The following is a 13,173-nucleotide window of genomic DNA, read 5'->3' as shown; positions in this document are numbered from 1 at the left end:
ATTGGAAAAATATCGTATTTAAAGTAAGAAGCATATCTATAAGATTTAATATTTAGAGGAAAATAAGTACGATTTTAGTACAAAAAATAAATGGAGGAAAATGAAGAGAAGTTTTCTTTTTTTAGAGGGAAATTGTACCACCCTTTTTGCAAGGAACGAACCCCTTAATTAATTTTTTTTTCATAGAAATGTAATATTCCTTTAATGTTTTTTAACTAAGTTATTAACATTAGAGTTTCTCTTGAAAATATCGTTCAATTTGCCTATCTGAAATCGATTACGTTTAGATATGAAATATAATGTATTATCATTTTCGTTCTAAAAATGTTAAGTTATGTTTCTGTTAAATCATAGCTAATAACTTTATATATTATATATAAAATATTTTATTTAGATGACTTGAACATTTCTGTTGAAACAAATGTATTTATTAGTCTCAGAATTTTCTTTATAAATACTTAGTAGTGTTTTTCCTACATTTTATATTACGCACTTTCAAAATTAATTAAAATACCTACTGCATTAAATTATTTTCCACCGAAGTTAAAATAATCTTTTAGCCCTAACTCTCTGATTTTATTCGTGTTTTCGATCGACTTATATACCAGCTACCCGGTTATTACATTACCATCGGTTTCTTTGACTGAAATTGTTGTTTATATGAAAATCTGAAACTTTTCAACCTGTAAAAATGGCCTCTGTAGGCATGAGCTGATATTTTTTTTTTTTATTTTAAACTTCCGAAATATTTCCCTTACAAGATATTATATAAATTGAAGAATTAGTAAAACTGTGTACATTTAAGTATCATTCTTCAAAAATTCAAAAACTATAAAAACAATTTATAATTATTCTTCAAATAATTGAAAACACACTTGAAAATCGAATACCTACATAGTTTGAATCATTTTAGTGCAAATTTACTATTTTTTTCACTACCGGCGGTGGTGCGAATTACATATCTTTATAATTATGGTGCAAATTATACACTCCTGTAAAAAACATATTTTAATAAATTTGTGCCAAAACACTGTAGGTATTTACTGACAAAATACGTTATCTAAACATTTATAAAATTAATTTTTGTTATGATAATTCGTTTACAAATTATAAGTGGTTTTTCCGTGATAAAATAATATATTTCGTTTATTATTTCGTGAAACAAAAATTGAATCATATAATATTATATTAATAGTTTTTATTCTCTTATGATGGGAATTCCATCCAATATTGATATTTGTGTTAGTTTCTTAACGCATTCAGTACGCCAAACTTGTTCTTCCATAGACTCTTGTATTGGATTACCTAAAAAAAATTAATCACATTTAATTTTTACAACAAGATGTATGAATATAAAAAAAAAACATTACCGGCCAGTACTAGTTCTTGAAGAGTTTCCAATTTTAAAAGTTTTTGAACTTCATTCCAACTGTCGACTAAATTATTGCCCATGTACAATACTTTTAGTTTCTTCATGCCCATTATACCTTTCAGTTTATCAATATAATTATAAGATATCCATAATTCTTCTAAAGTATCAGCCAATTTATCTATTCCATTGAAATTTTTTAAGTTGTTCCGTGCCAATGATAATACTTTTAAGTTTTTCAAAGTGTCAAGACTAGTTATTTTGTCGATACAATTTGTGCTCAGTGATAATTTTCTGTAACAAATATCAAAATACACACACCAGCAAATATTTAACGAAATTGAACATAAATAAATAACTATTCTTTTTTTTTAAATTTAATTTACTCGCAATTCTTCAAAACTGCTAGGTTAGCATCCATTTTTTCAAGTGGTGGCCATTGAAATTGCAAACCGACATATAAAGCTTCTGCAAGTGGCGTTTTGTTCTTTTCCTGCCATTTGGCTAATGCTTCTTTAATGGTCGTTGCCTTTGGTTCCTACATAATATTATGATGTACATATTTTAATATTTATTAACTTATGATATAATACTTCCGGTACTCACTCCCATGTCTCAAATAATCAAATAAATACAATATTATGGTTTCTAATAATTGCAAACTATATGACGATTTTGTTTTGTTTTGTGTTTTTGTTGCTATGGTTATATAATATATATTGCTACACTTTTGTTGTTACAGTATAATTTTTTATTTGTCTATATTGAAACCACAAATTCTATTTATTTTATGTTTGTTTTTATTTAAATATTATACAAGTATGTAAATGCACATATTCACAAAAATTAATTATTTATTTATATTATACGCCATTACGAGATATTGTATGGTTAAGAAATCAATGTCCAAACTATAAACTATTACTCATTAGTAGGTACCTAGGTATAAGAAATTGGTTCTTAAATAATATATTTTATATCGGAATTTATAAAATATGGAGGAATCCAATCCTATACAAAGAAATTTTCAGCTTTTTGTGTGATTATATTAATATTTAGTAAGCTATTATATCAATATTTGTAGAAATTGTTTAACTCTTATTGCAGTTAAATACAGTCTTAAATAGATTGTGTTTTCGTATACGATTTGAGGTTACTGCTTTAAATTATATACATTAATTTGTTATTTGGTTCTTCGTTTATTTTTTACAACTGCTTTAATATTATGTACCAACCATATTAAAATATGGTTGATACTGATAACTTAAACGAATGTCTAACTATATTAATATGTACATTTATTAAATTTTTGTTAAACAATTTGGGGATCCTGATAAATTGAGTATGTATAGGTTACATTAAGCTTCTCACAAATTCGAGAAACCGCTGCTAATTTATTAATAACGACATTTATACAGAGTGTCCATGGACTTAAATCTGAGCTCACTTTAGGATCTAATTTTAAATAACCATGCGCTTTGAGCATCTCTCGAAATAAAGATATTATTGTTTGAATTGGGAAAGAAGTGAATCGGGATACAAAAACCATGAATTGGATATTGATTATTGAAAATACTATTCTGAATAGAGCTCAGTTTACTCCGCAGAGTTTATATATCTTAAATTCTTATCGATTAAATATGTACCTATTTATGTTTAATGGCACCCAATATTCGAATTAATTTTTTAGTATAAAATAAGTATTAATATATAATATACAAGTCATTTTCTAAGGACTTATTTAAAATTGTTCATCAATATTTTGTTTGCAATGATAAAATAAAATAAGATTTATACCTTATGGCTTATATACCTTACATAAGTTGCCTGCAAAAACATAACTCTACCGGACAACATAATATTAATGTGTAGAAAAACGTTTGTACATATTATAATATATAATAAGTACATATTATTTATTTAAATTACAATTTGTACTTAAAAAGCTTTGAGATTCAAATAATACTACCGTCAATCACTGCCGTTTTAACATGCATCATAATAATAAACGTATACATTTTACGACTGTCCATTAGTTTGAATGGACGTTACGTCGATACCTAAAATACTCATGAAATAAGATGAGTCATGAATCATAAGTGTAGGTAGATACTTTTAATATTATCATAAATAGTAAGTGTATACAGCTGTACAGACACACAATGCCTACCTATATCGATTAATTTTAAATAATATGAACGTGTATTATAGTACTGGACATAGTATTCAAATCAAAAATATAATTAGTTATATTATTATATTAATTATATTATTCGTTAACTACAAATAACAATACACATTTGTATCTTTTAGAAACGCGTAAGACATTATCAATAGGTATATAAATATTACTAAATATTGTTTTCAAAATTCGTATTAATATCCAAACATAGGTAATAATATACAAATCAGGATCATTATTCATTATATTAAGTTCTCGTATAAAAACTATAATAATACAATACACTTTTAATAATTTAATTTTTATTTGAATCTATTAATTTTGAAGCAAAAATAATTTTACTTCAGTACTTTATTTAACTTGGCAATTAGGATTAAATTAGGTAATAATAATATAATCAATTTATACGCAGTAAAATTGTTTTTAAAAAGACAAAAATATTTTTTTATTGATAAAAAATGAAAAAATGAAAAAATGAAAATGTAATTCAGTTTATAATTATTTTAAAATAGTAAACGATGCACTATAATAAGTACTTCCAATAATTATTAAAAATTTAACTTCTTTTATATGGATCAGAGAAAAAATATAATTGAATAAGTATGTTAGCTTAAATTATACTATATGTCTATAAACATTGATTTTATACATAATTACATATTGTTATATTCATTCAACTCGTAAACAATTAATAATATGTTTGCAATCACTTGTATAATTATTCAGTAGCAAAGTTATTTATTGTTTCACATTATTTTCGTTCAAACTATTCATCAAAAAAAGAGTTAGATTAAATGGAAATATTAATTATAACGTATAACCTAAAAGCACTGTTACATATTAAATTGTTATGGTTTTAATATTTATTATTATTTATTTGATCATCTTCTAAAAGTATCTTTTTTTAATTTATAAAATTTGAAAATAAAAATCATTTGTATCTACTATTGTCTCATTAGCAATTACAATTAACTATTCAATCATTTTACTATTCATAATAATAATACAAAATACCAATGAATAACTATAAAATATAATAAGCGTGCAGCAAATAAAAAATGTATTATAGACGCATGGAATTTGAAGGCCAAATATAATATGATTTTCGTTACTAATCACTATACATATTATTACCTACTAAGTATATACCTAAAACACATTTACCATGGTACAATGTATATATGCTATAAATTACATTCACCAAAATAACTATAAAATGTTAAAAAAGCAATCAACAATAAAACATAATTCATTCAAAAATATGTACAGTTATTGCTCATTTCTAACTTTAAAAACGATAAAACTCCATACACAGTAATTAGTATTAATGACTCATTATAATATTGTAATGTCTTAATAGTTAATACATACAAGTTATAACTATCGTATTTTATTATAATATGTTATTTGAGAAATACTAGTAAGTTATTTTGTATCAACGATTTTCCCTAGAAAAAGTCAACACACAAAACTACGACAATTTTCAATAAACAAATATATTTAACACAATTTTTTTGGTATTTGTATTTGAGTATTTATTTTAAAGAGGAGAAATTACATATAGATAAAAAAAAAATCGATACTGAAACACTCTTTACATGTGGTTTTTCAATTAGACACAATTACTCGTGTATTGTAACATTTGAGTTTGATAAGAGTAAACGATGTATGTGGTTGATAAAAACGTTTTGCTCGAAAAAACGTTGACTATGGATTATGTCAAATTGTATCAAAAACTTTCATAATTATACATAAATCCAATAGCTTAAATATTATTATTTACTTGCAATCTAAATTAACACGCATTTTTATTTAAATTTTTTATGATATTCATATCAGTATTGATATAATACAGCCAATCAATGAACACTGAACTGTATAGCCTTCTAATGAACACGGTCGACAAGTAATTTGAATATTAATGTAATTACTAATTGGTAATGTTCCTACACGCCGTACCTTTTTGAAAATAAAGTATTGTTGTTTTTATATTTTATTTATATTAAAATAAGTGTGTATTCGCTATTCAGTAACTATCTAACTGAATGAGAATCATACAGTGGAATAATTTCATATTGTAATATAATTTTATATTTTATATTTTTTTCATGTGTTTTTATTTTTAGGTACTATGAAAGTTAAAAAAAAGTTTTCTATAGGTAGCTCCTTTCTAAATTGAAAATTTTAAACAAATAGATATTATTATTTAAAAATGTATTTTCTTGAACTTCCCATTCATTTTTTAGAAGGCTGTTAAACATTACAAATACATAAAAAACGATGTAATCAAGCACCTGTTTTTAAACATTTCACGCGTTTTTGATGAACTAGGTTCATAAAAAACTTGAGTATACTCAGCAAAAATATTTTTTAACGCGCTAATTGTCACGTCTAAAACAAAAACAATAATACACAACAACATTTTCTGGTGTGGTTCGCATGTGAAAGAATAATCATAATTTTACTTGTGAAATTAATCAAAAAACTATCAAATTATTTCTTAGTTTCGGAAAACGGCCTCTAGACATAGATATAGATAAATTGCCTATCTAAAACGCCGTGTACTCAGAAGTGCATTAAATAAACATTATTATTATTTCATTTATGGCATAAAACCACGTAAAGATATCCTGAAAAATAGACACAACTATAAATTATTACTCTATGTGAAATTAAATTTTATTTGTATTGTTTTCAATATATTTTTTTATTTATTTTAAGCAATTTTGAATTTTGTGAATGTAAATCTCGTACTGTGGAGGCACAGGGTACACGTGTTTGTAATGTTTGTATAAGTTTTAGCACTCAACTTATATATTATAAAAAATGAACCAAAAGATTAACTAGCTTACCATATTTATATTCGTATCACGTATAGGCCAAGATCATAGCCTGGGTCTAATGGATATTGGCCCTCTCAAAGTAAAATTGTAACTTTCTTAAAACTTTTGATATTTTTTTGAATATTTTCCATTTTTAGCAGGGAAGATTCAGTTGTGAACACGTGGTTGAAGATCAAAGTTAAATATGTTCGTAAAAATGTAAATTCCATCAGCTAGTCACCTCATACGAAGGGTCTATAAGATTGTTTGTATCATACACTTCTTTGATGAACGTTTAAAACTATAAATTAAGGATACCGAGCAATATAAACACAACTAATAAAAAAATCTTGTACATAATTTTTTATTGAAAAATAAAATAAAATATTTTTTTAGAAAACGTGTCGGCTTCGTTTGGAAGTAGGTTTATTATTTTTAAAGCGATATAAACATAATATGACGTCTCCATTGAAATTAATTTACTGTATATAATATGCAAAATTTTTTGGAGTCCTAACTTAAGACCTTTAACTTTAAAGTGGGGTTATTGGATAAAATCAAATACCCCCCTTAAGACAAAAACCTAAATACGCAACTGGATATAGTAACATACTAGGCTTTTCCGTAATGCTGTTTACGTTATTCTAACACGCTGTGTGTTTTATTTTATTTTTTCGCTTACTGATTGCGCCGGGTCAGTCCGATTCCATAAACTGTAGACATGAAAGCGTATGAATCCTTGCGAATATAATATTGTAATACATATTATTATGTTGCGTACACACCACCAAATCACTTTTTGCAGGGCCACCACTGAGTTTTTCGTAAAATTCTCCTAAGGGTAGACCGGGTCGTTGCACATGATATAAGGCATGGGCAGATGTGACCAGAGACGTCACTTACGACACATTTTCTGATGATTTATTTCCCACCAATGCGACTATTGAATTATGCATTTATTCATACTTCGTAAATTTCGTAATAAAAATAGAACTGAATTATCTTTTTGTGTTTGAAAGTAATAATTGAGACGAAAGAGAAAATAATTATTATTTTAATAGTATGGATCATTTGAATTTTCTGGTTTCTTAATTACTTTGGTAATTTAATTTATCGTATTTTAAACATTTCGGTTTTAAATTTGAATAAATATCTTTTTATCCAAAACTCAACAATCATAATATTATATTAATATTATTGTCATTTTTATAATATAGTTATAATATAGTTATTACTTATTATTATTATTATTATTATTTTAATTAATATCATATAGAAGATACTCCGATACTTGGTAGATACAAATTACAATATGATACAGCAGTCGCTGCTTATAAGACTCTCTTTGGGAACCAGAGTATTTGAGTCTATTAACATAATGAGCCGATAAGACGAAAGTTCCAAGAATAAAAATATATACATAATGAAAAAATTGGCTAACTAACTAAAAAAATGAACTAACAAATGTTTATTATTATGTATTTATTTATTTATGAATTTTAAATGTTCGTTTCATTTATAAAGAAATAAAATATGAAAATTGTATAAAATATTTTTATTTTTTTTTTTATGTTGATTTGATTTTTATTGGCTATAAATTGTGTGAAAACAATATTTCCAAATCTGTTATAATTTTTGATGTGGTGAAATAGTATTGATCGTAAAAATAAATGTAATTAAATCGAGAAAGTAGATTAAAATCTGTGGAAATATGCCTTTAAAAATACACATTGACCCAGTTAACCAGCGTGGTTAGTCCAATAGATGATTGTTTTCAATATAATAGAATACGTATCAATCGGGACCAACTTATTTGAATCCAGTAGGTGAATGAGTCCGATAAGTTGCGACTATATATTATTATATATTATATTGTCACGTTTCGAACTCCTAGAGACTACCTACGCATAGAACAATGAAATACTCTTACGCGTTTAGTGTTAGACACCTATTTATTACCTACCAATGTAATATAAACGCATGACAATATTATATATTATTATCATTTCGATTTAAATCATAGAGTCGTTTTTAGTAACATTCAATTATAAACTATATGTTTGAACATTGGAACAAGGAATATAAACCAACAAGAGGAGATGCAAGATGATTGTCAGTCAGCCAGTGGCGAGTTTTTGTTTTATCTTTCTCCTGACATAATACACAATAATGTATGTACATATACCCACAGGCGGAGTTCGGAGAGTGTTTTTGAGGACAATTAACACCTACAACGTTCTTTATTAGTTCAACTTCCATTTATTTCAATGTCCTTTGCCAAGAGCATAATATAGCAATAATTGTGTATAGAATATATTCTAAAATTAATGTAGTTTAAAATTTTCTTTGTTTTACTAGAATTTTAATTACAACAGAAAAAAGTTTATAGTTACATAGTATACTGTTTATAGTTCAAGTTGTTAAGTTGAAGATTTAGTTTGGAAAATTCTGTAATAGGCCTACTATAACAAATTGTACAATATTATTAATAACATCAATAAAGTACAAAAATAAAGAAACAGAATAGTTTATCGTAGTCATTAGTATTTTAGGGATAAGAAACTATTTTTTAATGCAATACTCTATGCCTGAAAATCATTTTAAATTTTAAAAATTGCATTGCGTCCACACGTGCTTCTGTTTATGTGCAACATCTGATATATGAAATAAGGTAGTCTACTTTGCGGACATAGATTAGCGTCATTCAATAAGTTAAGAGAAGAAGCGATTTAAATTACAACCATATAGATATAGTGAAAATGAAAACCATAGCAAGATTATATTATTATATTTAATAGCTGTGGTATAGATGATAACATTGAGAGTTTATACAAAATGTGTAATTCATGTTGAGTTATAATAGTAACAACCCTACTAAGATTATCTAAAATAATTGAATTTGGCCTGACGGTCAACGAGTACATTTATATTTTTTGGGCCCAGTGGTTAGTAAAATGTTTGTTGTTTTTTAGACGTTTTTTCTAGGTTGGTTTTCGTGGATAAAAATTATTTATTCGCAGCAGTATGTTGTCAGGTAGGCAATCTATCTGCGGTAGATCGCGGACCCCATGCTGTAAGTGTATGATTTAACTCTAAAGTGTCAAGGTTATACCAAGTTTGTCGTTTTTACTTAATTCCACCTACGGTGGATTAACCACCGATACATATAATATCAAAACACAGCGTACAAAAAAATTAAATGCATTGAATGAATACACTGATTTTACGGCAACCAATAATTATTATTACAATAGCTTTAAAACCCATGGCAACCATTTATAAACAAAAATGTCCACCGTAAATTTCTCAATCCCCGTTTGAGCACATCCCCTGGTTGGACCTATGGGGGTGATTTGAGAATCTAAACCATCCGAGGCGTCACCAAAACGCATACAAAAAATTCATTCAAATCGGTCCGGCCGTTCTCGAGTTTTAGCGAGACTAACGAACAGCAATTCATTTATATATTATATATATAGATTATTGACATATTATCTTAGACCTTAGTTCATGTCTATAACTGGATTCTTGCCCCTCGGTATCTACAATCAACTCCCATGCCCTATTGATTATTCAATCAAGGTGGAATATTCTGAAGGAACACAACATTTTTTAAAATTTTATTGACTATGAAATATGTGTTGTATTATGCATAATATCATTTTCATTTACTGTTAATATAAAAAAAAAATGTAAAAGTAGAAAGTTGATATTTGCATTTGTGTTGACTAACTATTGTTTATTGTTTGTTTTAAAAAATAAAGAATAAGTACTTTTTATTATTTATTTAAAGATTTACTTGTAGGTACTATTAGTTTTTTATAATTTAAAATGAAATAAAAATAAATTTTTGGATAGCAAATTTAACTTTTAGAAATATGTAAATGACATTAAATTTCAAAGTTCAACATTTTTGAACTGTTGCTAGAAGTTGTAGTGGAATTTATTTATTTATTGGAGGGGGGGGGGGGGGTTATTTCACTGCTATGTGTGGTCAATGTTAAAATGAAAGAACAATTGAGACCAATGACTTTTCTTGAATAGGAGATAACAGAAACAACTCCTGGGACAATAATATTGTTGGAAATAGAGTGTTAATTATTGAAGCCCCATGACGTTTAAATATTATATAAAATACCTATTATGTATTATTCTTTTTTGTTTTTAAAATAACTGTTTTCTAAATAAAAAATAAATGTATTATGTTTGAATAATTCAATATTTTTATATAAAAAAAAAATGTTTTAAGATTTAAATAACAATTTTAAAGTATAAAAAAAAAATGTGCTAGTTTATTTATACGAACATTTTCACTAAGAACTGTTCTGTTGATTTATATTTTCAGTCGGGTGGCACTACTGAGTGCCCTCTCAATATCTGTTAGTCTCGCTAGTTATATTATTTTATTCAAAATTATTTATTGTACCAAATGTGTATGGATTGTAATTATGTATTTATAGTAAAAAAAATAAAAAAATATATATATTTTCTAATTAGTCGTTAAATTTATCATTCTATGAAATTTAAAATTTTTCAAGTACCTAATCAAAATTTACTAAGGATGCATCCTTGCTTTCGTTGTAACTGTTGGTCACGCAGGTTTTAGTGCGTCAATCAGCCTGCAGAGTCGTGGTAAACGGTAGTATTTAGTTTAACACTTATTAGTTATTATAACTTGGTAATAAATCTTGTCATAATGCCTTACCTAACACACTGCGTTTGGTGTGCGTTTAGAAACTGAAATACTAAATAAAGTGAGAGACAGCGACAAAAAAGTCCAAATCCCCAGTGAGCCATACGTGCATTTTCTACACATTCTTATCGGCCCATTTCACCGTTTAGGGTAAACGACAACCCATCTGGGATCGACAAATCTCTACTTATTGAATTCGAAATTCTACGATGAGTGGAATAACACCGCCAGTGCTTGCGTTAGGTTGGGGTTAGGTGGCAATATTGGCGTGGCTATAAAATAAGCTATACATTATTATGAAGACGGAAGAATACGTTTGCGTATTTTATCGGTTGTGACTATCGTAATAGATATTTCGTGGAACAATATTGTTTGTATATTGCTCAAAGTGTAAGACATGCCATAAAATACACACGCGGATAGAGTTATATTATTTTTACCAAAATAGTGGCATTGTAGGTAGGCGTTTTTTATTTTCTGTGTATTCTGAGTGTATCATCAACGTGTGCGACGTAAATAAACATACGCCTGTAATACCTTGTTGGTACCTAATCAATTTCATGAAAAATTTGTACTCCTTAACAAAATTTAAACACGAGTATGCTACAAAATAATATTTTTTACATTGTATGGTATTTAAACGCATACAAAAAACTCTTCCTCCCCCACCACTAAACCCAAACATCTAATATAATATAATACTATTATCGTTTACACTCCAACTTAGTAAGGGTGTGTTTTGGGTCATTGTCGTCCAAACACTCGGAATGTGAACATCCCTTGAAAATTAGCAATAAATTCATATGTAAATTTCCCGTTTCGGATATCTACCTACCGCGATTTCGATTCCAATGTTATAATCCTGGACCCCTTGAACGTGTCCCCTCACATTGCATTTAAGATACCGAACACGGGTTTATAGATTATCGCCTATAGGTGTATATAATATTATAACGTATAAGGTACTATCGCGTAGTAAGTCGGGTGGTTATTAAGAAATGGAATGCGGTGGTTTCACTGTAGTGGCGATTATATCGCGTACAATCCATAATGCGAATGCGGTGCAGGTCACGCACGACGCCTTTATCGATTTCGTTAAGAAACCTGTGTTAAATATTATTATACGGAATGACATAGGTTTATGGTGTTATAAATTACAGTGTGCAATATATTATTGTAATAGGTAAATTATAACCATAATAATACAGTATGTCTTATATTATTATATAGTGATAAGCAGATAACGTCTACCATCATAACTTGCCCAAGGAGCTCGATCGATTTTTCAAAATATCCAGTCGTATCACACTTAACGTAATACATGCCTATATAGCCGGGTTCACAGCTTCGTCGTCTGTCGTGTCGTGTCGTGTGGTTTTATCGTATTCTGATTGGTCGTTATAATCATGGTATCATTCACTAACCATGAATCGTGATGTACTGGCAAATTTCCAGAATTTGACCGAGCTCAACTTTTGTATATGACATAACAGACGACGTATAACTGCGTGGACCCAGCTTAATTAAAACGGCTCTATCTCCTTTACTCTATGGCTTGTTTTCCATCCTACTCTTAGTCCCATTCACGTCATCTCTCCATATTTTATTGCTCAGCGTAACGTACCTACTTCTGGTGTACAAAAACATTGCTAGCTAGACTTAAAACGCGCTGCCAAACCACCACATGTCTGCAATCTGCAGCAGTCAACGTCACAGTCGCTCTTTCGTGAGACAATTAAAATATTATAAACAGCTTTTTATACTATGCACTAGAGTAGTTCAAACAACGGTTAGGTTAGACTTAAAAACCTACTGAAACTATTAAAAAAAAAAAATTTTACTGCAATGAAATAGATATTTTATGTATGCTGAAAACGGTGGGAAAATTATAATTTTTCTGAAACTTAAAGTTGCAATTTCTTAGCCATTTGAAGAATGCCGTTCTTACCTAACCTAAAAGCACGACCAGGAGGCGTCACTAGCTCGCTCTACGCTGAATCGAAAATATCCTTCAATTTGTTATGTAAAACCACCTAGGTCTCAGCGTAAAACAAAATTCTGATTTCACCGTGTTTTTCAACTTGCAACAATACATTTGTTCGCAGAA

The 13,173-nt window shown here is 27.8% G+C and overlaps 1 protein-coding gene across 1 annotated transcript; it reads right to left on the bottom strand.

Annotated features, from left to right (window-relative positions):
• Nucleotides 1–804: 804 nt before the first annotated feature.
• LOC132936929 (dynein axonemal light chain 1-like) lies at nt 805–2,021 on the bottom strand. The gene is made up of 4 exons (XM_061003741.1): nt 1,976–2,021; nt 1,756–1,898; nt 1,371–1,663; nt 805–1,305 (listed from the first exon to the last, which is right to left on the bottom strand). Exons 1-4 carry the CDS (start codon nt 1,979–1,981, stop codon nt 1,199–1,201), a joined length of 549 nt encoding a protein of 182 aa, XP_060859724.1. The 5' UTR covers nt 1,982–2,021; the 3' UTR covers nt 805–1,198.
• Between the last annotated feature and the right edge of the window lie 11,152 nt (nt 2,022–13,173).

The sequence above is a fragment of the Metopolophium dirhodum genome, chromosome 1 (assembly GCF_019925205.1).
Source record: "Metopolophium dirhodum isolate CAU chromosome 1, ASM1992520v1, whole genome shotgun sequence".
Classification (NCBI taxonomy): Eukaryota; Metazoa; Arthropoda; class Insecta; order Hemiptera; family Aphididae; genus Metopolophium; species Metopolophium dirhodum.
This window is presented reverse-complemented; position numbering and strand designations above follow the sequence as displayed.

Bases quoted from the DNA above. Each gene is read 5' to 3' on its own strand.
- LOC132936929 (XM_061003741.1), bottom strand. The intron at 1,664-1,755 runs GTAAATTAAATT...TATTTGTTACAG, and splicing joins GCAGTTTTGAAGAATTGCGA to AAAATTATCACTGAGCACAA. The intron at 1,306-1,370 runs GTAATGTTTTTT...AATTTTTTTTAG, and splicing joins TCAAGAACTAGTACTGGCCG to GTAATCCAATACAAGAGTCT.